The 23,071-nt window shown below is 40.0% G+C and overlaps 2 protein-coding genes across 13 annotated transcripts in view; both read left to right on the top strand.

Annotated features, from left to right (window-relative positions):
* Nucleotides 1–5,730, top strand: part of dop1a (DOP1 leucine zipper like protein A) — a 34,238-nt gene extending 28,508 nt beyond the window's left edge. For all 6 annotated transcript variants that reach the window (XM_055210480.2, XM_055210476.2, XM_055210477.2 and 3 more), the window contains 9 exons: nucleotides 136–245; nucleotides 360–509; nucleotides 599–660; nucleotides 1,236–1,388; nucleotides 1,469–1,605; nucleotides 1,764–1,819; nucleotides 2,324–2,488; nucleotides 2,576–2,705; nucleotides 5,151–5,730. In XM_055210480.2, coding sequence (XP_055066455.2) covers nucleotides 136–245; nucleotides 360–509; nucleotides 599–660; nucleotides 1,236–1,388; nucleotides 1,469–1,605; nucleotides 1,764–1,819; nucleotides 2,324–2,488; nucleotides 2,576–2,705; nucleotides 5,151–5,453 — 1,266 coding nt within the window. In that variant the 3' untranslated portion in view covers nucleotides 5,454–5,730. The remainder of the gene's footprint in view (nucleotides 1–135; nucleotides 246–359; nucleotides 510–598; nucleotides 661–1,235; nucleotides 1,389–1,468; nucleotides 1,606–1,763; nucleotides 1,820–2,323; nucleotides 2,489–2,575; nucleotides 2,706–5,150) is intronic.
* Nucleotides 5,731–7,233: 1,503 nt separating this feature from the next.
* The window catches only part of LOC129448250 (clathrin coat assembly protein AP180), a 61,031-nt gene continuing 45,193 nt past the window's right edge, over nucleotides 7,234–23,071 (top strand). For 6 of the 7 annotated variants that reach the window (XR_012371582.1, XR_008645679.2, XR_008645678.2 and 3 more), the window contains exon 1: nucleotides 7,234–8,097. Coding sequence is in view for 4 of the 7 variants with exons in the window: in XM_073872279.1 (XP_073728380.1) it covers nucleotides 7,968–8,097 (130 nt within the window). In the remaining 3 variants the exon portion in view is untranslated. The remainder of the gene's footprint in view (nucleotides 8,098–23,071) is intronic. The other variant, XM_073872278.1, reaches the window with a different exon arrangement.

The following is a 23,071-nucleotide window of genomic DNA, read 5'->3' as shown; positions in this document are numbered from 1 at the left end:
TTATGAAGCATGCTTTTAACCCAATTTGTCTGTTTTTGTGCTGATGTCTTTGCGTTTGTGTGGTTTGGTGTAATGCATGGATTAAAGTGTGCTCATGTTTGCATGGATGCTTAAATACATCTGGCTTTGTTGTAGGTACTTGCTCATCTATTAGATATGGTCTTCTATAGTGATGAAAAGGAGAGAGTTATCCCTCTGCTGGTCAACCTCATGCATTATGTGGTGCCCTACCTGCGCAACCACAGGTACTTTCCTTTAAATCTACCAAGTTGACATTTCATCAAATGTGTAGTGTTGTGAATTTTCACTACAATGAATTTGAAGCTATTAGGAACTGACTCTCAGTTTCTTTCCACCAGCGCTCACAACGCCCCCAGCTACCGTGCATGCATACAGCTGCTGAGCAGCCTTAGCGGATATCAGTACACACGGAGAGCCTGGAAGAAAGAAGCTTTTGACTTGTTTATGGACCACACGTTTTTCCAGATGGACTCCTCGTGTGTTAGCCAGTGAGTGACATCATGTACAGGACATTTCCTTTGTGGTTGGGACAGCATTGTGAACATCAGTTCACCACATTTCTCTCTCTCCCTTTTAGCTGGAGAGCGATTATAGACCATCTGATGACTCATGATAAAACCACATTCAGAGACCTGATGAGTAAGTCTTCCCTTTGTACTAAATGTGGCTTCCTTAAAGGGACACTCCACTTTTTTTGAAAATATAATAATTTTAGCATCGTGCTAAAAAATAATCAGAGTTTCGAAAATAGTCCCCTGCTATTGAAAGTAACCAAGGGCACTATTTTCGGCTGCTGCGTAATATCATTGCGCCTCCTGCAGGCATGTTAAGGCAGCAAAGTCCTTGATTATTACGCCAGAATGAGAGTATAGTTCCTAGCCATATCTGCCTAGAAAATTGCAACTTTTCATTTTTTGTCGGTCTTAGTACACGATGTAGCTACAGAAGAGTCAAGTTTTAAATAGGAAAAATATAGAAACTCTTTGGTTAATTTTTAGCGCAATGCTAATGGTCTAATCAGATTTAATGGATTATGCTAAGCTATGCTAAAAGTGGTACCGCCAGACCCGGAGATCGGCTGAATGGATTCCAAAATGGTAAAAATCAAATGTTCAACTCTAGGGGAGCTGGAAAATGAGCATATTTTCAAAAAAAGGGGAGTGTCCCTTTAATGTCCATGTGTCTGAGTGTTGTTAAAGCACATTTGTGTGCAGCCCGAGTTGCCGTGGCCCAGAGCAGCTCCCTGAGTCTTTTCACCAATCGAGATGCAGAGCTTGAACAGAGAGCCATGCTACTCAAAAGACTGGCCTTCACCATATACAGCAGTGAGGTAGACCAGTATCAGAAGTACTTGCCGGACATCCAAGGTACATGCCAACAAACATACCAGTACCTGATCTTTAAATAAACTTTAAATAATGCTCAATATGCGTCGATGTGACTTCAGAGCGTCTTGTGGAGAGCCTGCGACTTCCTCAGGTGCCCATCCTCCATGCTCAGGTCTTCCTCTTCTTCCGAGTGTTGCTGCTTCGCATGTCACCCCAACACTTGACCTCACTCTGGCCCACTATGATCACAGAGCTGGTGAGGACATGATCGAAATTTCACCAATAATATTATGCTTATTTTAAACAATCAGCAGTAACATCTTGAGACAAATGGAATAACAGAAGGTAGTATATATATGTATAGTTTTTTATAGACCTGTGTGGAGGGTAATGTCAATTTTTGTCTTTTCTTAGGTTCAGGTGTTTTTACTCATGGAGCAGGAGGTCACTGCAGACGAGGACATCACCAGGTTTTATCATTATTAAAAATATCTGATTGATCATTTTCAACTGCTTATCTTAAAGGTGCAGTGTGTAATTTTTAGAAGGGTCTCTTGACAGAAATGCAAAATAATATACAAAACTATATTATCAGGGGTGTATAAAGACCTTTTATAATGAACCGTTATGTGTTTATTATCTTAGAATGAGATGTTTTTATCTACATACAAAGAGGGTCCCCTTACATGGAAGTCGCCATTTTGTGCCGCCATTTTTCTACAGAAGCCCTTAACGGACCATTTTTTTTACTAAGTTGTCTCCGACGATGACATGTTTGTCAGGTGGCAGCTACCGTAGCTTCTCTATGTGTTTCAAAAGCAAGGGTTGAGCAGTGGACTACGCCGTTGGTTGCAATTCGCAACCTCACCACTAGACGCCGCTAAAATTTACACACTGCACCTTTAAGTATAATATATTTGCTCAATATGGGTGACTGTAAATGTTAAGTACTGATGGTTGTGGTCGTTTTTCAGAACCTCGGGCCCCTCAGTAGCAGGGCTTGAAACGACCTACTCAGGGGGCAACGGCTTCTCTACCTCCTACAATAGCCAGCGCTGGCTCAACCTCTACCTGTCTGCCTGCAAGCTGCTGGATCTAGCCCTCGCTCTGCCTTCTGAGAGCCTGCCTCAGTTCCAGATGTAGGTGTCCACATTCATTTTAGTCGGTGAAATTGTCCTTTATGTTATCTTAATTTAAATAATAATAATAAATGCACTACGTCACAGGTATCGTTGGGCATTCGTCCCTGAGGCCTCGGATGACTCTGGTATGGAGGTCCGCAGACAGGGGACCCATCAGAGAGAGTTCAAGCCCTATGTTGTTAGATTGGCGAAGCTTTTGAGAAAAAGGGCCAAGGTAACACAACCACACAGCAGTAGCCTTCAAAGAGATGTATGCTTGCATTTGAGAAATGCCTTAAAGGGATAGTTTAGCAAATAATTCTAGGTACCCATGATTTACCAATCATCAAGCCATCCAAGATATGTATGTCAGACGAACACATTTTCAGTTTTTTTAGAAAATGTCCTGGCTTTTCCAAGCTTTAACCATACACATCGTATGCTAAATATTACGCTGAATCTACTACCGGATGCTACTGGAAGCTAGTTATTATAGTTTATAAAGTTTTAAATATGGATATTTTTATTACAAAAGACCATAGATTACCCTCAGAAGGCCGTTATTAACCCCGGAGCCGTGTGGATTACTTCTGTGAAGGATGGATGCACTTTTTTTGTGCTTGAAAGTCATGGACCGCATTTTTTACTGTTATAATTTTCGGAAGAAACAGGACATTTTCTAAAATAACTCAAATTGTGTGTGTTCGAAAGATGATGGACATATGTATCTTGGATGGTTTGAGGGTGGGCAAATAATTTTTTCCTGAATTATCGCTTTAAGAATTGGACTCACATGAGATAAATATTCTAGCCCTATCAGTATTCTAATAAAAACAGTTTAATATTATACTGAGTGGGTCACCTAACAGGAGCAGACATGTTGGGATCCCATAGCCAGCTGAATATTACTCTTTATCTTGACAACCCCCGTGATATTTCACTCACTGAATAAATTAATTATGGCTGCCTAGTATTAGTGCATTTCTACTAAGGCATCGATAATTGAAAGCCATTCGAATGCTATACATATGCCACTAGGTGTCAGTGTGACGTAAAAGAACCATTACAGAGCACACCCTTATGGAAATCACTTGTTAAAGGATTAGTTAATTTACTTTAAAAAAAAAAAATCAGATAATTTACTCACCACCATGTCATCCAAAATGGTGATGTCTTTCTTTGTTCAATCGAGAAGAAATGATGTTTTTTGAGGAAAACATTCCAGCATTTTCTCATTTTAATGGACTTTTACGGACCCCAACACTTGGCAGTTTTGATGCAGTTTGGGGTTGCAGTTTCAAGGGACTCTAAACGATCCCGGGCGAGACATAGGGGTCTTATCTAGCGAAACAATTACTATTTTGGCAAGAAAAAAAAATGCACTTTTAAACCACAACTTTTCGTCTTCCTCCGGCTGTGTGACGCGCTAGCGCGACCTCACGTAAAATGTAATCACGTCAAGAGGTCATGACGTATGCAAAACTACACCCCAGTGTTTACAAGTGTGGAGAAAGAGGACCGTTCCGACGTTGTTGTATGTCGAAGGATACTAATTAATGGCAAGTTTATTGTTTAAAATGGTCCACTAATGTGCATTTCATATATATTTAACACGTGACCTCTCGACGTCATTACGCAATTATGTAAGGTCGCGCTGGCACGTCACACAGCCGGAGGAAGACGAGAAGTTGTTTTTTAAAAGTGCATTTTTTATGTTTCTTGCCAAAAATGACAATCATTTCGCTAGATAAGACCCTTATGCCTCATTTGGGATCGTTTAGAGTCCTTTGATACTGCAATTTTAAACTGCATTAAAACTGTGTTGGGGTCCATTAAAATGAGAAAAATCCCGGAATGTCCTCCTCAAAAAACATAATTTCTTCTCGACTGAACAAAGAAAGACGTCAACATTTTGGATGACATGGTGGTGAGTAAATTATCTGGAGTTTTTTTTTTTTAAGAAAACTGACTAATCCTTTAAAGTGATTTACTGTTTTATACATAAAAAATTATTCTAAATAATCTAAAGAACATTTTGTGAAAATATAACCATGATATCTTTAATTTGACTTAGTAAGGCCATATCAAAAATTGAAATTAATGTGAAATCAATGGTTAAAATCAAACTTTAAAGCGTAACTAAACCCCTGGTCAGAGCCTGACTCCACCCACTGGCAATATTTGAAAAATGCAAGAAAAGTGGGCAGATCCCAACGGAGATAGAGGGGACGAACTAAGCTTGTACCGAGTGTGTGGTGAGATCGTAACAAGGGTGTGGTGAGCTTGAACCTGCTTACGTCACGAGTTCTTTTTTGGACCCAACATCCACTAGGAAAATTCAACTGCAGTAGCCACCGTTCAACCTGAAGAGGGCAGCACTCAGACGTTTTACACCATATACTATAGTATTGAAACACTTTATATCCAAATGTCAAAAAACTTACTAAAATCAGTGAACAGCACTAATAAAGCATAATTCTTACAGATCATTAACTAAAAAATGTTGGTTTAGGGTGTAGTTACTCTTTAATGCTCCTAATCTCATAATTCGATTATGAGACTTTGCCTTGGATTTCACAGACAGGGTCACATTTATGGACTACTCCGCATAGATTTCCAAATGTTATTCTATGTGTAACACATTTTATTAGCCTCATGAGAATGTCTGTATTAATTCTAGAAAAATCCAGAGGAGGATTGCTCCACTCGCACTTTGTCCTGGGAGCCTGGACAGCTCCTGCTTACCCTATATGTGATCCGCAGCATGGAACAGCTCCTTCCCTTCTTTAACCTTCTCAGCCAGGTTTTTAGCAGTAAGGGCAGCAGCCGCTCAGGATCATACCACAGCCCAACTTCCATAGACGGCCCATTCCCTGGAAAGGACGGCAAACTGGAAAGCCAGAAAGTGTTCTGGAGCCGGGCCAGGCAGAACATTGAGGAGATGGTTGAGAAGGACTTTTTAGAGGGACTCATTAAAACGTGACCTGAGATGAACAAAAATTGAAACTAACACCATCTTTTAAAAAAACACCATCTTTTCTGAAAAAAAGAAAAAGAAAAGTTTGTACATTTTTTTGTTTTTCTAATTAATGTATTTTCCCCAAAATTATACTATTTAATTTAATGTCTTTTACTTGTAAATATAGACACCTGTATTCAATTTTTTCATTTGTTTGAGCCCATAGGATAATATGAAGATACTGTGCCATTGCATATTGTGGTGACTTGTTTAATAAAGAGACATATCAGTTGAATTTAAACCATTTTTGAATTTCTCCTCCACAGAGACAGGCTTGTAGCTGACCTCATGTCCCTGTCTTACTAACCAAACTTGCACTAATCTTTTTTAATTAGATTTCAAGGATGTCATCATTTTTTTGTGTAAGAAAAATAAATATAAATAGACCGTTTTAAATGGTTTTGCTTTGAAATGTATCAAAGCCATAATAGATAAGCTATTGTTGCATAGCAGAGGATGTCGGGGACTAAATTGAATTCATCTGCATGTGTCTACAACAGTTTTTCCTTCATTAAATACAGGACTGCTTTGTTACCAACCAAACGTGCACTTATTTTTTTCACTTCACTTAAGAAATAGAACAATGTGGTATTATGTTGAATGTAGATGTAAATCATAGATCACCCAAAATGTAAAGTTCTTTTCAAAATAATTTACTCACCTGATGTTACCATAGCAACACAAAGTGTTATGGTGCACATATAAAGGAGTTTCTGATGGGGCCAATAGATTTTTATTGTTAAAGAGCACCTATTTCATTGCTAAATAACAATGTTATTTTGTGTATTTGGTATAATATAATGTGTTCGCATGGTTTATGGTTAAAAAACACATTATTTTCCACATACCGTATATTTTTGTAGCTCCAGATTTCACTCTCTTCCTGAAACACACAGATTTGAAAAGCACTGTGTCCCTGATTGGCCAGCTAATCTGTACGTTTGATTGGCCTGAATACCTCTGACATCAGCTGGAAATGTGACGCTCCTTACCATGTTTGAAAGATTCGGTTTCTAACAGGAGTTAACTTACAGGCTGTGAATCCGAAGCGGAGGAATTATGATAATGTCGGTCTTCTCTACATCACCAATCCCAGGAAGTAAACGGTTGCCTACAATCCGTGTGTTGTTGTAGTCCAAGTAAAGAGATTTACATTGGAGACGATGACTATACTTTGGGGTTTGTACCTTTTGCATATAGTTAACATGTACTAATACACACTTACACACCAAAGGAAATTTAAAAACGTGAATCAGACAATAGGTGCTCTTTAAATAATGTGCATATGCAATATAAACAGTATTACCAAAATTTAAAAATTTAAATTTGCTAGAGGTAACAAGCAATGTTACATTAAAAAAATATGAGAAAAGTCTTCAGAGGTTTTATGTTTTTCTTTCTTTTTTGGAGGGGAGGTGAAATATTAATTCATATATATTATTAAATCATTGATAATTTAATTATTTTACCAAAACCATTGTTTTCCATGAACATTTATGGGCGCAGTTTTTTGTTGAAATTTTTTTTAATAGCAACGTTTACTGAAATAAGATATATGGGAATATAAGAATAGGGAATACATATTTTTCACTAAGCCTTAACTCATAAATAAGTGTACAACTAGATTTTTATGTAAGAATCAATAAACTAAAGATTTATATGAGATTTATTGGGTGCAGATAGTAAAACGCGATATGGGTTTGAAATGACGTGTGACCTGACTCGTGCGTGGGGGCGGAGTGATACCACAAATAAATAAATATTGAGTCCAGCAGGGACCTCGGCTTCCGTTGCGTTTCATCCTCCTTGTTCAGCAATTGTCCAATACTGGACAGAGCTACGGGGTGAAGGCGAAGGCAGGAGAGAGTTTTTAGAGATGAGGAGAACAACGCAAGCCATTTGAAGGTTTTGGGTGACTGTACATCCAGCGGTGTTTGTCGGAAAGCCTAATCCTTCATCCGGAGGAGAGAGGACGACTGCTCGAGCCGAGCATCATCGTAAAAACGCCTCTTTCAGGACAACGCGCAAACACAAGGAATATCTTTCAAGACGTAATATAAACAATCTTTAATTATTAGAAAACTCCAGGGTTACGCTGAAAGACTCATTTGCGGATGAAATAATCGTTACGCGTCACCTATGTGATCCCGCATCCCCACGAGGCGAATATACAGCGCTGTGATGCGCATGCGTTGAATCGATATTTTTTACTATAGTAAATGCAGACATCTTCTTATACCTTATTAATCCGCATGGTTTAGTTTTGTTTCACATATGTCTGCTTAAATTTTGGGGGTGTAACTTAAATGAAACACTTCAGAGACTTCGTCTCAGATTGGCATTAATATCACAGTATATTAATATCGTAAATTGTGCTCAAGAGTCTATTTTAAACGCCTCACAATTGAGGTTTTTGGGTGACCGCAAGTCGACAAATCTCTTTCATACGGAAATACAGTTCACAGCGAGAGAAGGAAGATGTCGGGTCAGACTTTGACGGATCGAATCGCCGCGGCGCAGTACAGCCTCACGGGCTCCGAGGTGTCGCGTGCTGTGTGTAAAGCGACCACGCACGAGGTGATGGCACCCAAGAAGAAACATCTAGAATGTAAGTGGATTCAGACTCTGATATGCCTCTGGCCTTGTTTATGCCTATTAAAGATGTTATCAATAATTTAAACACCACCCTTCCATAGGTACACATACTGTACGGTTACCCACTTTGTCATGTTCGTGCCCATCAAAGGGCATCAAATGCCACTTGGTGAAGTGGAAATGCCTATGGTGCTGTTATGGTACCAGTGGCAATGAGATGCAATAGATCTGTGACAAGTGGGCCCTCATTTCACAATGTGTCTGTCACTGAGCAGAGAGACACAAGAATGAGTAGAGAACATGGCTACCTCACTGTGTGGCTTTGAATCACAGACTGTCACTGGTAGAGGTTTGCAAAATACATTATACATACACATGGCCTCTAGATATTAAAGGAAAAGTTCACATTTGCTCATAATTTACTCATTCTTATGCCATCCCAGATGTATACAAATTCCTTTCTTCAGTTGAACACAATGAATACTTTTATGCCACTGCGTTATTTTAAGTGGGGGTCAACACATTGAAAGTCCAGAAAGCACATACATCCTTTATTTAAGTAATTCAGATGGGTTAATATATGTCTTCTAAAGCAAAATGATATGTTTATGAGAGAAAACTTACTATTTTGCGATTATTTACTGATCAGTGCATTGTATTATTGTAATAATATCGTAAACATACATATTAGCATGATAAGTAGGCAGCATGTGCTGTGTTGTTGATGGCTCCCATGTACACTCACCTAAAGGATTATTAGGAACACCTGTTCAATTTCTTATTTATGCAATTATCTAATCAACCAATCACATGGCAGTTGCTGCAGTGCATTTAGGGATGTGGTCCTGGTCAAGACAATCTCCTGAACTCCAAACTGAATGTCAGAATGGGAAAGAAAGGTGATTGAAGCAATTTTGAGCGTGGCATGGTTGTTGGTGCCAGACGGGCCGGTCTGAGTATTTTGCAGTCTGCTCAGTTACTGGGATTTTCACGCACAACCATTTCTAGGGTTTACAAAGAATGGTGTGAAAAGGGAAAAACATCCAGTATGCGGCTGTGGGCGAAAATGCCTTGTTGATTCTAAAGATCAGAGGAGAATGGGCCGACTGATTCAAGCTGATAGAAAAGCAACTTTGACTGAAATAACCACTCTTTACAACCGAGGTATGCAGCAAAGCATTTGTGAAGCCACAACACGCACAGCCTTGAGGTGGATGGGCTACAACAGCAGAAGATCCCACCGGGTACCACTCATCTCCACTACAAATTGGAAAAAGAGGCTACAGTTTGCAATTTGGGGGATGTTTTCTTGGCACACTTTAGGCCCCTTAGTGCCAATTGGTCATCGTTTAAATGTCATGGCCTACCTGAGCATTGTTTCTAACCATGTCCATCCCTTTATGACCACCATGTACCCATCTTCTGATGGCTACTTAGGATAATGCACCAAGTCACAAAGCTCGAATCATTTCAAATTGGTTTCTTGAACATGACAATGAGTTCACTGTATTAAAATGGCCCCCACAGTTACCAGATCTCAACCCAATTGAGCATCTTTAGGATGTGGTGAAATGGGAGCTTCGTGCCCTGGATGTGCATCCCACAAATCTCCATCAACTGCAATCCTATCAATATGGGCCAACATTTCTAAATAATGCTTTCAGCACCTTGTTGAATCAATGCAATGTAGAATTAAGGCAGTTCTGAAGGTGAAAGGGGGGTCAAACACAGTATTAGTATGGTGTTCCTTATAATCCTTTAGGTGAGTGTAAGTAAATTTTTTGTATTAAACTAAGGAAAGACGTCATATACATCTAGGATAGCACATCATTTAAATTGTGAGAGAATTGTAATTTTCCATGTAACTTTTCTTTTAAGAATAATTCAGTATAATTTGCGCAACATTGTCGCAATCGATTGCAGACTTTTACTTAAAATAGTTTATATGTCTAGTATTAATAAAAATACAATAATATTGTCTGGCCTTTTCCTTTAATGGAAGCATTTACTGAAGTAACTGTAAGTTCAGTGTAAGTGCACTCGAAAACAGAGGTAATCAACCGCACAGATGAGGTCAAGCAGCAGGTGGAATTGTTTTCGGCAATCCCAAGTTCTTTCACTGGCTCTCAGATTCACCCCTGCTAAATAATAAGTCCAAGGCAGGATGTAACAATTGGCATTAACAGGTACCAAGCAGGGTTTGCTTTGATATTTTATAATAGTTCACAACATGTAGAATCTTGAATTTAACTTCCCACAGTTAAACAAATTTGGATAATTTTGTATCCAGACCTCTTGTTGTCAAAGAACACATTGATGGGTCTTAAAAGGCATTTAATATGCATTGAATGTGAGCATATTTGCAATACGGCTTTTCAAATGGTCTTGTGTTGAAATCTGAGCACAGTGTCTTTGAAATCTGAGTCATTGTGTTTCTGTCGGTAGGCCCTTAAATCAATAGCTTCTAAACAGTCCTGATCAGCATCACAAAAAAGCTCTCCATTTGTGGCAGGTGTCCCAGTCTCCCAAGCACTAGGACACGCCCACATTTCTCTTAGAGGAGCGGGGGTAATCACAACACCTCAATTAAACCAGAGCTAGGCATTTGAATTGTATGGCTTAGAATCACATGTGATGTACATTTTTATCTTTGGTTTTGTGTAATTTATGTTCAGTTTATTTATGTGTTGTTTTGTGTGCAACGTTCAGTACTCAGTACTGTATGTATTCTTGTGAATACACTATGTGCAGCAATCTCTTTAATGTCTCTGTATGTGCTGACTCATTAATTTCCCTGCCATTTTGTGTCGTGCACATTTTAATAGCACAATGTCAGTCCTAAGAACTGAGAAGGTTGCTGATCTTAATATTTGATATTTTAAGAATATGAGGAAATGAACATAACTATTAAATTAACATGACTTGCATTTTCTATAAAGAGAAACAGAATAGTATGAACAGCAGAATAGTCCCAGATTGGGAGGATTGTGTTAAATTTGTGCATGTAGAGGCTGTTGATAAAAATGTTTTTAGTTTTTATTTTATAACGCTGTCTTTATGATAGAACCATATTTATTTACAAAAGCATATTTTGGGCATGCGTCAATCATGTCTCTATACTGTCTGCCTCATTAGAAGCAATAGAATCTTTAGTACAGTGGCCTCAAGGAGTATTTGGAGATTTAAATGACACTTAACTATGTATGAATATCATTGCATTATATAGCAAACTAGTCCAAGTGACATCTACCGATGAATGAGATAAATGAGAGTAATTTCACTTTGATGCCCTTCTTCACAGGCCATGGAACATGCAGTGGGCAATACGCAATACATTAAAAATTAGCCATATCGGACATTTCTTTTTCAGCAAATTGTAGTAATGAATCAATCAAATGTGAGCATTAGGTTGTTTGCATTGGCTACTGAGTTGGTATTTCGTTTGTCCTGCTTTGTAATATATTTTGATCGCGTGCTACCAAAGATATTGAATATTACAAAATTGAGCACTGCTAGATGGACAATGCAACAGTTAAAATGGCTGTTTTGGCGAGGGAGGAGCCCATTTTTAGCGCAATTTGAGCTTAAAGCGGCTGTTTTTTGTGATCCCATTTTTCAAACTTTAGTGGGTGTGTAAGGTTGCTGTTAGAGCATAAATAATGGCTGCAAAATTAAGTTCAATGCCAAGCGATATATTTTCTTTAACACAGAAAGTTTTTTAAGGACTACAGAGAACGTTCAGTTTAGACTACAACCCTCTACTTCCCGGATATATGACGTTAATATAAGAGTTTTTGACTAGGCTCCGCCCACAGGAATACGGCAGTTGCCAGCTAAGCTAAGCTGCTGTCAAATCACAACACACTACACAAGCCCTGCGTTCCAGTTCGTTTTTTTATGACCTTCCCTCGCTAACTTCACTCAGTCACGTTCACTCGGAAATCCGTCATTTCTTACGTTGTACGAGAACCCACTTCTGCTGAAACATTTGAAGTAGGTTCAAATGGATCACCCTAAGCCCTTGATCACATGAAAAGTGAAGACCGCCCCCTCCATGTGCAAAGCGCGAGTTGCTGATGTGACGTCACAATCGTGATGTGTTGTGGGATATGGAGCTGCCTGAAGTGTACATATGAAGTAGACTCGGTCAAAATCGAGGGAGCGAGGGTCTGTCCATACAAACTTCCCTCGTCCACTTGACAAAGTGGAACGCACTTCAAAATGGCAACAGGGATTCCCCCGAGGGGAAGTGTTTAGGGAAGCTTGCGAGTGCATGTCTAAAACTGGAGTGGAACGCACCCCAGGGGTTTTCAAACCTGTCCTGGAGGACCACTAGTACTGCACATTTTGCATGTTTTCCTTTTGTGACACACCTCATTCAGTTACCTTGCACATCCAGTTCAGGTCTTGCAGTCTCTACTAATGAGCTGAAGATTTAAACCAGGTGTGTCTAATGAGGGAGACATACAAATTGTGCAGTACTAGTGGTCCTCCAGGACAGGTTTGAAAACCTCTGCACTACACCAGCTACACAATCAGAATTCGTTACGTATTTCTGAAGGAGGGACTTCACAGAACAAGGAAATTTTTGAAACATACTGCGTTTTTTCTATATTGCGCACCGTAAACACAATCAAAGCTTTGAAAACACAGGAAAAACGTCCGCTTTTAGGGTGTTTTCACATCTTTAGTTCGGTTCATGTGGTCGGGACAAAAGCACAAATTGTAGCTTTTTTAGCAGTTTTGGTTCCATTTCATACCACACTGATCACTCTGGTCCGCACCAGTTAAAACGAACCAAAAATCCAGTCATGTGCTAAGATCCACATCACTCATTGGCCACATGTCTTTAAACGTATTTCCTAAACTGTTTCTTGATTGGTCAGAATCAACGTGCGGGAAATTCCAACGGAATACCGGAAGTAAACAAAAAGGAGGAAAATACAGCAGACACCATGGACAGACGACTGTGCGCTGTAATTATGTCCGTGGTTGTTATACATAGTTTGTATACAGCGCTGTAAACAAACTGTTCATTTCCAGAATAAAGCGCAGATGGGGCTTGAAAACAACGCTTTAATGCACTGCAAACGGCGATGCCACCAAATTTCGGAGGCTCTGCACCTCCTCGCAACTCCAGGCTTGTCCACGACCTGCCATTGTGTAGGCCTGGGGCGGTAACCGGATTACCGCCATACCGCGGTCACGTGACCCATGCCGCGGGTCTGAGCTCCTCACGGTCATAACCGCAAAAAAAAAAAAATTGAAACATTGGCCTGCACTTGTGTGTATATGTGGGGATGTTATACACGCAGCTTTCAAACAACCGCAGCTTATAATGAACATTAAATGTTAACTGATATGATTTTAATATTAAATTGTCATTGAGTAGAAATACAGGTGACGTGTCTGTGACTCGGTAAAAGCAATACAAACATTTTATTTAATTTGAACTTGCAAACAGCTGCAACAGATCAACAACAGAATCAGGTTTCATACATTATTAAATTGTCACGCAACATAAAGAGCACGCGATCAGTCCGAGGATTAATATCCAAAGAGGTTAGATTGTCTCTTTTTCATCCAGCCTACCACAGTGGCCATTTCTACAGCAGTACACATTTCAAAAAGTTTTGCTTTTGCGTCTTCTTTCTCCTTTTGTGGAAAAAGACAGATGTTTATGGTAAGTGTCTAGAACAGAAGCGGTCCCGAGCACGCGAGACAGACGCGGACCGCCCTGACGCGCGCGAGACAGACCGTGTGACTTTGCGCACACACAGGCGTCTCCGTGCAGCTTCCAATCTATACTCAAGCACGGACACATATGCAGTACAAGTGATTTCTCATACAAATGGTTATTTTATCAGACCATCAGGGCAGCAATAATTTGCATCATTTACAGGCCATTCATAAATTAAGGATAGAAAAGTGGAGAAATGTCTGTAGGCACGGACACGCACAATGCGTTAAAATTTTTTTTTAACGGATAATATTATTTGTTCAAGTTGTTGAATGTTGAAATTGAAGAAATGTGGAAGGAAATAATATTCACTTAACATGTTCCTTAAGTAATTTGCACATGTTGTTTATTGAACATAAATAAGTCATGCATGTTATTTAACTCGTTATCTTGCCAATAAACCGCAAAACCGCGGGAATTTGTTGTTTTGCCGACCACGGTAAGAAAAACTCCAAACCGGCCCAGCCCTACAATTGTGGCAATATTGCTAATAGAAACTGTCAACAAACACTTCCTCATCCCATAATGCACAGCGCAGCTGACTACGGCAGCTGGTTTAGTCCAAAAATGTGCAGTACTTTTGCAGTTAGGTCGGTTCAATCTCGGATTGTGTTCTCACCACAAACGAACCGCTCCAGAGTTCGTTTGAAAGCGTACCGAGACCACCCTTTAAGGAGGTCTCAGTTTGCTTGTGTGGTCTGCTTTTGGTGCGCACCTGAGTTCGATTGCTGGATTCTCACCTGCCCAAACGAACCGCACCAAGTGTGCTATCGAACTCTAGACCTCCTTGCAACTCCAGGCTTGTCCACGACCTGCCATTGTGGCAATATTGCTAATAGAAACTGTCAATAAACACTTCCTCATCCCATAATGCACAGCGCAGCTGACTACGGCAGCTGGTTTAGTCCAAAAATGTGCAGTACTTTTGCAGTTAGGTCGGTTCAATCTCGGATTGTGTTCTCACCACAAACGAACCGCTCCAGAGTTCGTTTGAAAGCGTACCGAGACCACCCTTTAAGGAGGTCTCAGTTTGCTTGTTTGGTCTGCTTTTGGTGCGCACCCGAGTTCGATTGCTGGATTCTCACCTGCCCAAACGAACCGCAGCAAGTGAGCTATCGAACTCTGGACCTCCTTGCAACTCCAGGCTTGTCCACGACCTGCCATTGTGGCAATATTGCTAATAGAAACTGTCAACAAACACTTCCTCATCCCATAATGCACAGCGCAGCTGACTAAGGCAGCTGGTTTAATCCAAAAATGTGCAGTACTTTTGCAGTTAGGTCGGTTCAATCTCCGATTGTGTTCTCACCACAAACGAACCGCTCCAGAGTTCGTTTGAAAGCGTACCAAGACCACCCTTTAAGGAGGTCTCAGTTTGCTTGTTTGGTCTGCTTTTGGTGCGCACCCGAGTTCGATTGCTGGATTCTCACCTGCCCAAACGAACAGCACCAAGTGAGCTATCGAACTCTGGAACGATTCAACCAAACTAAACAAAACACCCTAAGAAACAAAAGTTTTTGTATCCTTAGGACTGGTTTCACAGACAAGGCTTAGCTAAAGCCAGGACTAGGCCTTAGTTAACTTAAAATGTTCAAGCATCTTTTATATATATGCCTTACAAAAAAACGTTACTGGTGTGTATCTTGAGACAAATCCATACGCTGGCATATTTTAAGTTATTATTAAGTTATATATGTGTTTTAGTCTAGGACTAGCCTTAAGCCATCTGTGAGACCAGGGGCTAATATCAGGTTTAATTGTTTGTCTCAAATATGTTGTTTAATTGTGATTTTAGCACACCCAGAGGCATTGCAAACATGGCCACCACTTCCGGACTTTGGTGCTACTCTGTACTGTGTTTATATTATGAATCAATCAACCAATAATGATCAAATTAATCTAATGAAAAATATTCATCAGCATCCAATTCTCCTAACCCTACTTTATAATTGTAACCTAATCTATACATTAATGGGTTTGTCCCTATAAATCTTGCCCTCTTTGTTTCTCATCAGCCTTTGTCTCTCAATAGCTTTCTCTTTTCACGTATCTTTTTCGCACAGCTGCAAATCAAACACCACACATTATCAAGGATGCAGTGCATGAAAGCAGGAAAGTGAACGCTTGTGCTGCACTGATGTCAGTCAGCGTGAGAAATCAGCAGTGATGTGATGTCACAGTGTGAAAATGCAGGCCTCAGCCAATCACAATAAAGTGGAGCATTAGCAAGCCGAGTGCTTTCAGCACCTTGGACAGAGACACCCCTACAGCAACCCGAAACAACACCTTCCTCCACCGTGGCCACCAATTCCCATTTTCCAGTGTCCCTCCCCCACACATAGAGGTCACTGTGTCCTTGAAACCCTGTTCATTGTGTATTAGTCATTGTGTGTTGAGTCAAAATTTTAGTCATTTACGCTGCTTTATTTTGTAATCACCCACCCGCACAAGCTTATACGCATATTTACGCTCAAGTGTAGCCATAGATGCTTTTCTGTCTATTCATTGCACAGATGTTCGTAGCGCTGCCTGCATAGTGGTTAAAGTGCCAAATTTGACTCTCGGTTAATCAGGAAACATCCACACTGGCAGCCGTGTACATGGCAGCAATGGGTGCTGTTAATACTCCGCGGTGCCATGAATAATGCAAGCAGAGATGTGTTTCTTGTGTAATCTGTTAACCACACGGCTGGGTCCACAAGAGCCCTGATCTCAGGAGGAAAAGAGTGCATGTCACAGACCTGGAAATGGTCTGGCGTGTGAGATTAGGCCACACATGATTTTCACACCGGTTAAACAGATTGAGATTATACATTTCATGCAGAAGCAATAGGTTTCAATGGGGGAAGGGTGTGTGTGTGTTGGATTTGTTTGGAGAGGTAAAACACTGGGATTATAATACCACAGTTATTTTTATCTGATGTAGATGTGTTCAGATAAAGGCTTTTGTTTTTATTAATGCATAAATCTTTTGAAAGCAAATACACATGTTCGAGAATAATAAGCAGAATTGTAAATAGTGGGATTGGAGAGCAACGCTGTCTCAAGGGCCATTAAAGGAAATCTTTACTCTGTTCATTTGGTAATCAATTTTAAACTTTAAATTATTAAACTGTTGTTCTTTAAATGCAACATTGTTGTAAATTGTTTTGTAACCGAAGTCGGCTAAGTTTTGTTTGGTGAGCTGCATACATTATACAGCTCTGAATCTGAGAATAAATACAGGCTAAGGCCTAATTTGTATTTATTTACAAACTGATGTTGTATGACAGGGCTGCATAATGAAATTTTTTTATTTTGTTTCACTGAAAACATAAAACTGGGCATGAGTTTTGAACAGCATGAGAGTGAATAAATAAAAGTAAATGGTGTAAATAAAAAAATCTTTTATTTTTAGGAAACCTCTTTAGCTATTTATTGTATTATTTTGTTACATAATTGGCAGAATTTTTAATGATTGTTTTAATAATAGCTGCTGGATATTAACTCTTTCCCCGACATTGACGAGTTATCTCGTCAATTAAGAGAAAACATTTGCATAAAAAAAGTGTTCCTAATGAGGTTTTATGTTAATCTGTAATACCGCAATTATCCACTAGATTGGGCGCACTTACCCAATTTATAAAAAATACAAGTTTATTTTTTTTACAAATTTTAAACTCTGTGTATGTTTTGATAATCTTTCTGAATCTGATCTCTAACAAAATTCCTTCAAAACATGCAATTATTTCAGCTTTCTGCTAAAAAAAGTATTTTAAAGGTCACGTTTTTTCTGTGTTTTTGAGGCTTTGGTTGTGTTCACAGTGCGCAATATAAAATGTGTTCATGTTTCACGTGTAAAAAAACACATTACTTTTTTCATAATTTACTTAACTGTATAGCCCTGTTTTCACTGTCCTAAAAACAACCTGATCTCACGAATTTCCGTGGCATGGTCGCGGAGTTTTTTGCTCGTTTTTCCGTGACATTCTCACGGATCTCCGCATGTTTCCGTGGCCCTGCCACGGACTTTCTTTTCCGTGGCATTCTCACGGATTGGTTACTCAACTGTTTTGTCCTATTTTCTTGCCATTTTCGCTTCGGTTTAGGGTTAGATTTACATAAAATGACATCCCTACCCAAACCCAACTCTAACCCCAATGCCAGGTGACAATTGACTAAAGTTTAGAAAATATAAAAGAATACATCAGAAAAAATTGTATAAACCAATATTTACAGTGACAAAGTAATGCAAGCACCAAATCTAACCCTAAACCGAAGCGACAATGGTTTGAAAACAGGAAAAAGCAGCCGAGCAACCAATCCGCGAGAACGCCACGGAAAAGAAAGTCCGCGGCAGGGCCACGGAAACACGCGGAGATCCGTGAGAACGTCACGGAAAAACGAGCAAAAAATTCCGTGACTATCCCACGGAACTTTGTGAGATCATGTTGCCTAAAAATGTGCTGATGTCTTCCTTGTTCTATGAAGTCCCTCCTTCAGAAATACATATCGAGTTCTGATTGTGTAGCTTGTTTAATGTGTTGTGATCCGATAGCAGCTTAGCTTGCCGTTAGCTTTGCTGGTGACTGATGTATTCCTGTGGGCGGAGTTTAGTCAAAAAACTGTTCTACTGACTTCATTAAACCAGGAAGTAGAGGGCTGTAGTCCAAACCGGACGTTCGCTGTAGGCTTTGAAAGGCGAAGTCTGTTAAAGAAAATATACCGCCTGGCAGTGAACTTTGAGCTTTATCATTTTACAGGTATTATTTATGCTATTATAGCCACATTACACACTAACTAAAAAATGGGATCAGGAAGAACGTGGCTTTTATAGAAAAATACTCATATTTAAGAGTTTATAAGTAGGGTTGCCGCGGTGACAGAATTTTCTCACCGGTTAATCGGCGCGTCACAAACCCGGTGATCCCGGTTTCACCGGGTGGGAGGGGCTTATAAATGCGCATGCAGACGTGCACATTTTACTTTCACTTTTGAATTACGCAACTGTTTAAATGCAGTGCTTGCTTACGCTGCGTTAAATCGCGTATGAATTTGCGTGCAATGCGAGTTCAACAGCTGGTTTAATGAAGTGCTTAAGTCAATGTGCCCAGGTAATTCGCACAAAACCCGCCAGTCCCAAGCAGAGCAACCGGCTACTTCTCCATAAAGCACTGCTTGAATGATGGGTTTATTATTTTTCTTGATGAAAAACACAAGAACAAAACGATCTCTGTTATATTAAACATCATATATGTATATTATAACAAAAACGAGTAACCACGCGGCTTCTGCCTTCGTCTGGTCAGTCAGCTTGCCTCGCACACTCTGACAGGAATAAATGAAATCTGACACCTGCGGCTCTGTGACGTGACGCGCGTTCAGCTCCGCTAAATTCAGTCTGCAGACACATAAAGTTATAAGTGTTTGCTCTCTCTCTAACGAAACTAAATGATTTAATTAATTACACGAAAATATCAAAACGACGGTGTCGCGGTGGGCAAGTGATCTAACCGGTGAGAGGCTGAAGCACCGGTTATCACCGTTTCACCGACCATCGCGGCAAGCCTATTTATAAGCAGAGAAAAAATGTAGATAGAATGAAATGTTTTTTCGCATTTTGTGTTTGTTTATTGTTTGTTTGAAAGCAGAGGGTCTGTTCTTTTATTTGATATATTTGTATGTATATATATTTTTACAAGAATTTTTTTGAATGCATTTTGTGAAATTTTTGTGAAAATTAAAAAAAATGCTGGCGGGCAACTTTTAAAAAAAGGCTGGCGGCGAAATAGTTAAATGTTTTAGCTCACATCTGCAGTACAGAAGGAAATATCTTCTATTTCTGATCTTGTATCTCCTGTATTGGCTGGTTTACTCTGGTTTCTTGGATGCTACAACGCTTCTTGCCAGTAAGGGCACATGAGCGATCTCTCAGTTTTTGCTCCAGGGAGAGGACTATAAATAAAAAGAGCTTTTCATGCTTCATTCATGTGCACATGGAATATGGCTGTTTTTGCAAATTCCCATACTAGTGTTTAAAGAAACATTGTTTATTACAGCACACTCATCAGTTTGGGTATAAAGCTTGACCATCACAAAATTGTTAGTTTAGTAAAAGCAGAAATTTTGCAGGAAAGTTGCACAGCATCTTGGCAACCTGAGAAAACAGATGTAAACATACTGTATAAGAAGAGAAAATACATTATGGTATGTAGCTTTATAGCAAGTTGTTAGCTTGTTGTGTGGATCTTAGTTTGCTGTCATTGCATTTTTAAGAAACCAATTTGAAATGATTTGAGCTTTGTGATATGGTGCATTATCCTGCTGGAAGTAGCCATCAGAGGATGTGTTCATGGTGGTCATAAAGGGATGGACATTGTCAGAAACAATGCTCAGGTAGGCCGTGGCATTTAAACAATGCCCAATTGGCACTAATGGGCCTAAAGTGTGCCAAGAAAACATCCCCCACACCATTACACTACCACCACCAGCCTGCACAGTGGTAACAAGGCATGATGGATCCATGCTCTCAATTTGTTTATGCCAAATTCTGACTCTACCATCTGAATAGCCTCTTTTTCCTATTTGTAGTGGAGATGAGTGGTGCCCGGTGGGGTCTTCTGCTGTTGTAGCCCATGCACCTCAAGATTGTGCGTGTTGTGGCTTCACAAATGCTTTGCTGCATACCTCGGTTTTACCGAGTGGTTATTTTAGTCAAAGTTGCTCTTCTATCAGCTTGAATCAGTCGGCCCATTCTCCTCTGACCTCTAGCATCAACAAGGCATTTTGGCCCACAGGACTGCCGCATGCTGGATGTTTTCCCTTTTCACACCATTCTTTGTAAACCCTAGAAGTGGTTGTGCGTGAAAATCCCAGTAACTGAGCAGATTGTGAAATACTCAGACCGGCCCGTCTGGCACCAACAACCATGCCAAGCTCAAAATTGCACATTTCACCTTTCTTTCCCATTCTGACATTCAGTTTGGAGTTCAGGATGTCTTGACCAGGACCACACCCCTAAATGCATTGAAGCAACTGCCATGTGATTGGTTGATTAGATAATTGCATTAATGAGAAATTGAACAGGTGTTCCTAATAATCCTCTTGGTGAGTGTATAATAAATGTGAAATAGTTGTTAATATTTATTCAAAATCAAAGCCTCGTGTGAGATGTCCCTTTATTACAAAAGCATATGATGAAAATAAATGTCAAAGAAAGGATTGGTTGGAAAGTTTTCTTCTGACCTCAATGTACATTTCTGGCTCTTGATGACTCCTGTTGCAATGGATGGTCATATCAGACCATAACAATACAGATATATATCCAAAACTGCTTTGCTCTTCAAACTTAAGTGTATGGAATTGCTTTTTTGAAGCTGTTTGTGCACACGTCATGTCCAGTGTGTAGATTTCAGTTTACAGTTATAGTGGGACATTCTGTATTAAGTGGCTTTTAACTGGCCTTTGGTTTCACTTCATGCTTGTATACATCCCTTAATTAAATGCTTTTATGTCCTTAAATACTACAAAGGAGACCTGCTTTCCTGACACCAAGTGCTGTGAACCTGTTGTCAAGGAAACAAGCTTTTTTAGCATGTCTGTCTCTCCTCCTACTCATGTCTTTAGTGGAGTGAAAATTACTGGTTTAACAACTGACGGTTCTGCACTTATAACACATTGCATAATATCTAATGTTGGTGTTAGTTTGTAACAGAGCTCTATGAATGTAATTGAGGGACATTTAGATTATATTTGGCAGATGCTTTTATCCAAAGCGATTAACAGTACATTCAGCTTAAAGTTTTTGTATCAGTATTAGGCCTGGCAAACTCGACTCCTTTTAGGATCCGGGTTATTGTGAGTCACTCACTAAAGTGATCCGGGTTGTGTGAGTCACTTGAATCACTTGAGTCAGTATTGCTAAATCGCCAAGGAAACTCAGTACAGACCCACTTGTAACCGGCTGATCCACGCGACTCGAGATTCTCAGAGCCGGAAACATTGCAGACTCGCAGACCATGGGACTCGCTCTACAGATCCACTAACCGGCTGATTCACGTGGATCAGCCGGAGCTAGTTAGTGGATCTATAGAGCGACTGAAGTCTCCTCAAAAGCAAGTCCACAACAAAAGCCTTTCACTTCTGAGATAACATGCTTATAGGCTTTAGGTTTGGTGTGTGTATTGTCGACCACTTAAAAAATAGGCCTAATAATAGCATAATATAGAAAAAACTGTGTCCTGCTTATGCAGCCCCCAGAGGCGGAGAGACAGTTCGCGCTGATCAGCCGGTTACGGATCAGCCGGTTACGAGTTGAAAGATTCTCGAGTCAGAACAGATCTCTCGAGTTTGCAATGTTTCCGGCTCTGAGTGAGAATCTCGGGTCAATTCGCGGATCCGCGGGTCTCTCGAGTTTGCAATGTTTCCGGCTCTGAGTGAGAATCTCGGGTCAGTTCTCGCACAGATCAGCCGGTTACGAAGCGAAGTCTCATCAATAATGTTGAAAGAGGTTTGTGTGTGTGGTGGCGCTGTTTATGGTTTTACAATGAATTGTAGTAGGACTCAACTGATCCGGGTAAATGACACTAGAGACTCGCGACTCATGAGTTAATTTAAAGATCCGGGTTAAAGATCCGAGAGTCGCGACTCAAACAGGTCTAATCAGTATGTGTGCGCCTTGTGTGTTGAACCCATGATCTTTGTATTGCCAATGCAATACTCTGATAGTTGAGCTACATGATACAACTGGGTTATTTGAATGTCTATTACCTCTATACAGCCAAGTGGGAAATATTCTTGTTTTTTTATCACTGAAGACAGTAATAGTCTCTTTCTATCCACGTGTCTTACAAATTGCCCATTATGCTTTGCTTGTCCGCAGGATGCTTGAAGCAACAAGCCGACTTTTTGGGACTTTAGCTTATTCATTGTATCCCATAGAGTTAGATAAGTCTATACATACCCTATTCATCTCTGTGCGTCCTGTAAATCTGTCTGATGCACCCACCGCTAGCCTAGCTTAGCACAAAGAGTGGAAGTAAATGGCTCCAGCTAGCATACTGCTCCCAATAAGTGATAAACTAATGCCAACATTTTCCTATTGATATGTTGTGATTTGTATAGTCACATTGTGTACAAATAACAAGGTCATATCACACAGCCATCTTTTAACCGTATACACAGTACTGGGAACTATTTGAGAGGTGATAAAAAGAGAACTAAGATAGGATGAAACTTTTTGTGTTTGAAAGCAGAGGTTCTGATCTTT

This window comes from Misgurnus anguillicaudatus, chromosome 10 (assembly GCF_027580225.2).
Source record: "Misgurnus anguillicaudatus chromosome 10, ASM2758022v2, whole genome shotgun sequence".
Lineage (NCBI taxonomy): Eukaryota > Metazoa > Chordata > Actinopteri > Cypriniformes > Cobitidae > Misgurnus > Misgurnus anguillicaudatus.
This window is presented reverse-complemented; position numbering and strand designations above follow the sequence as displayed.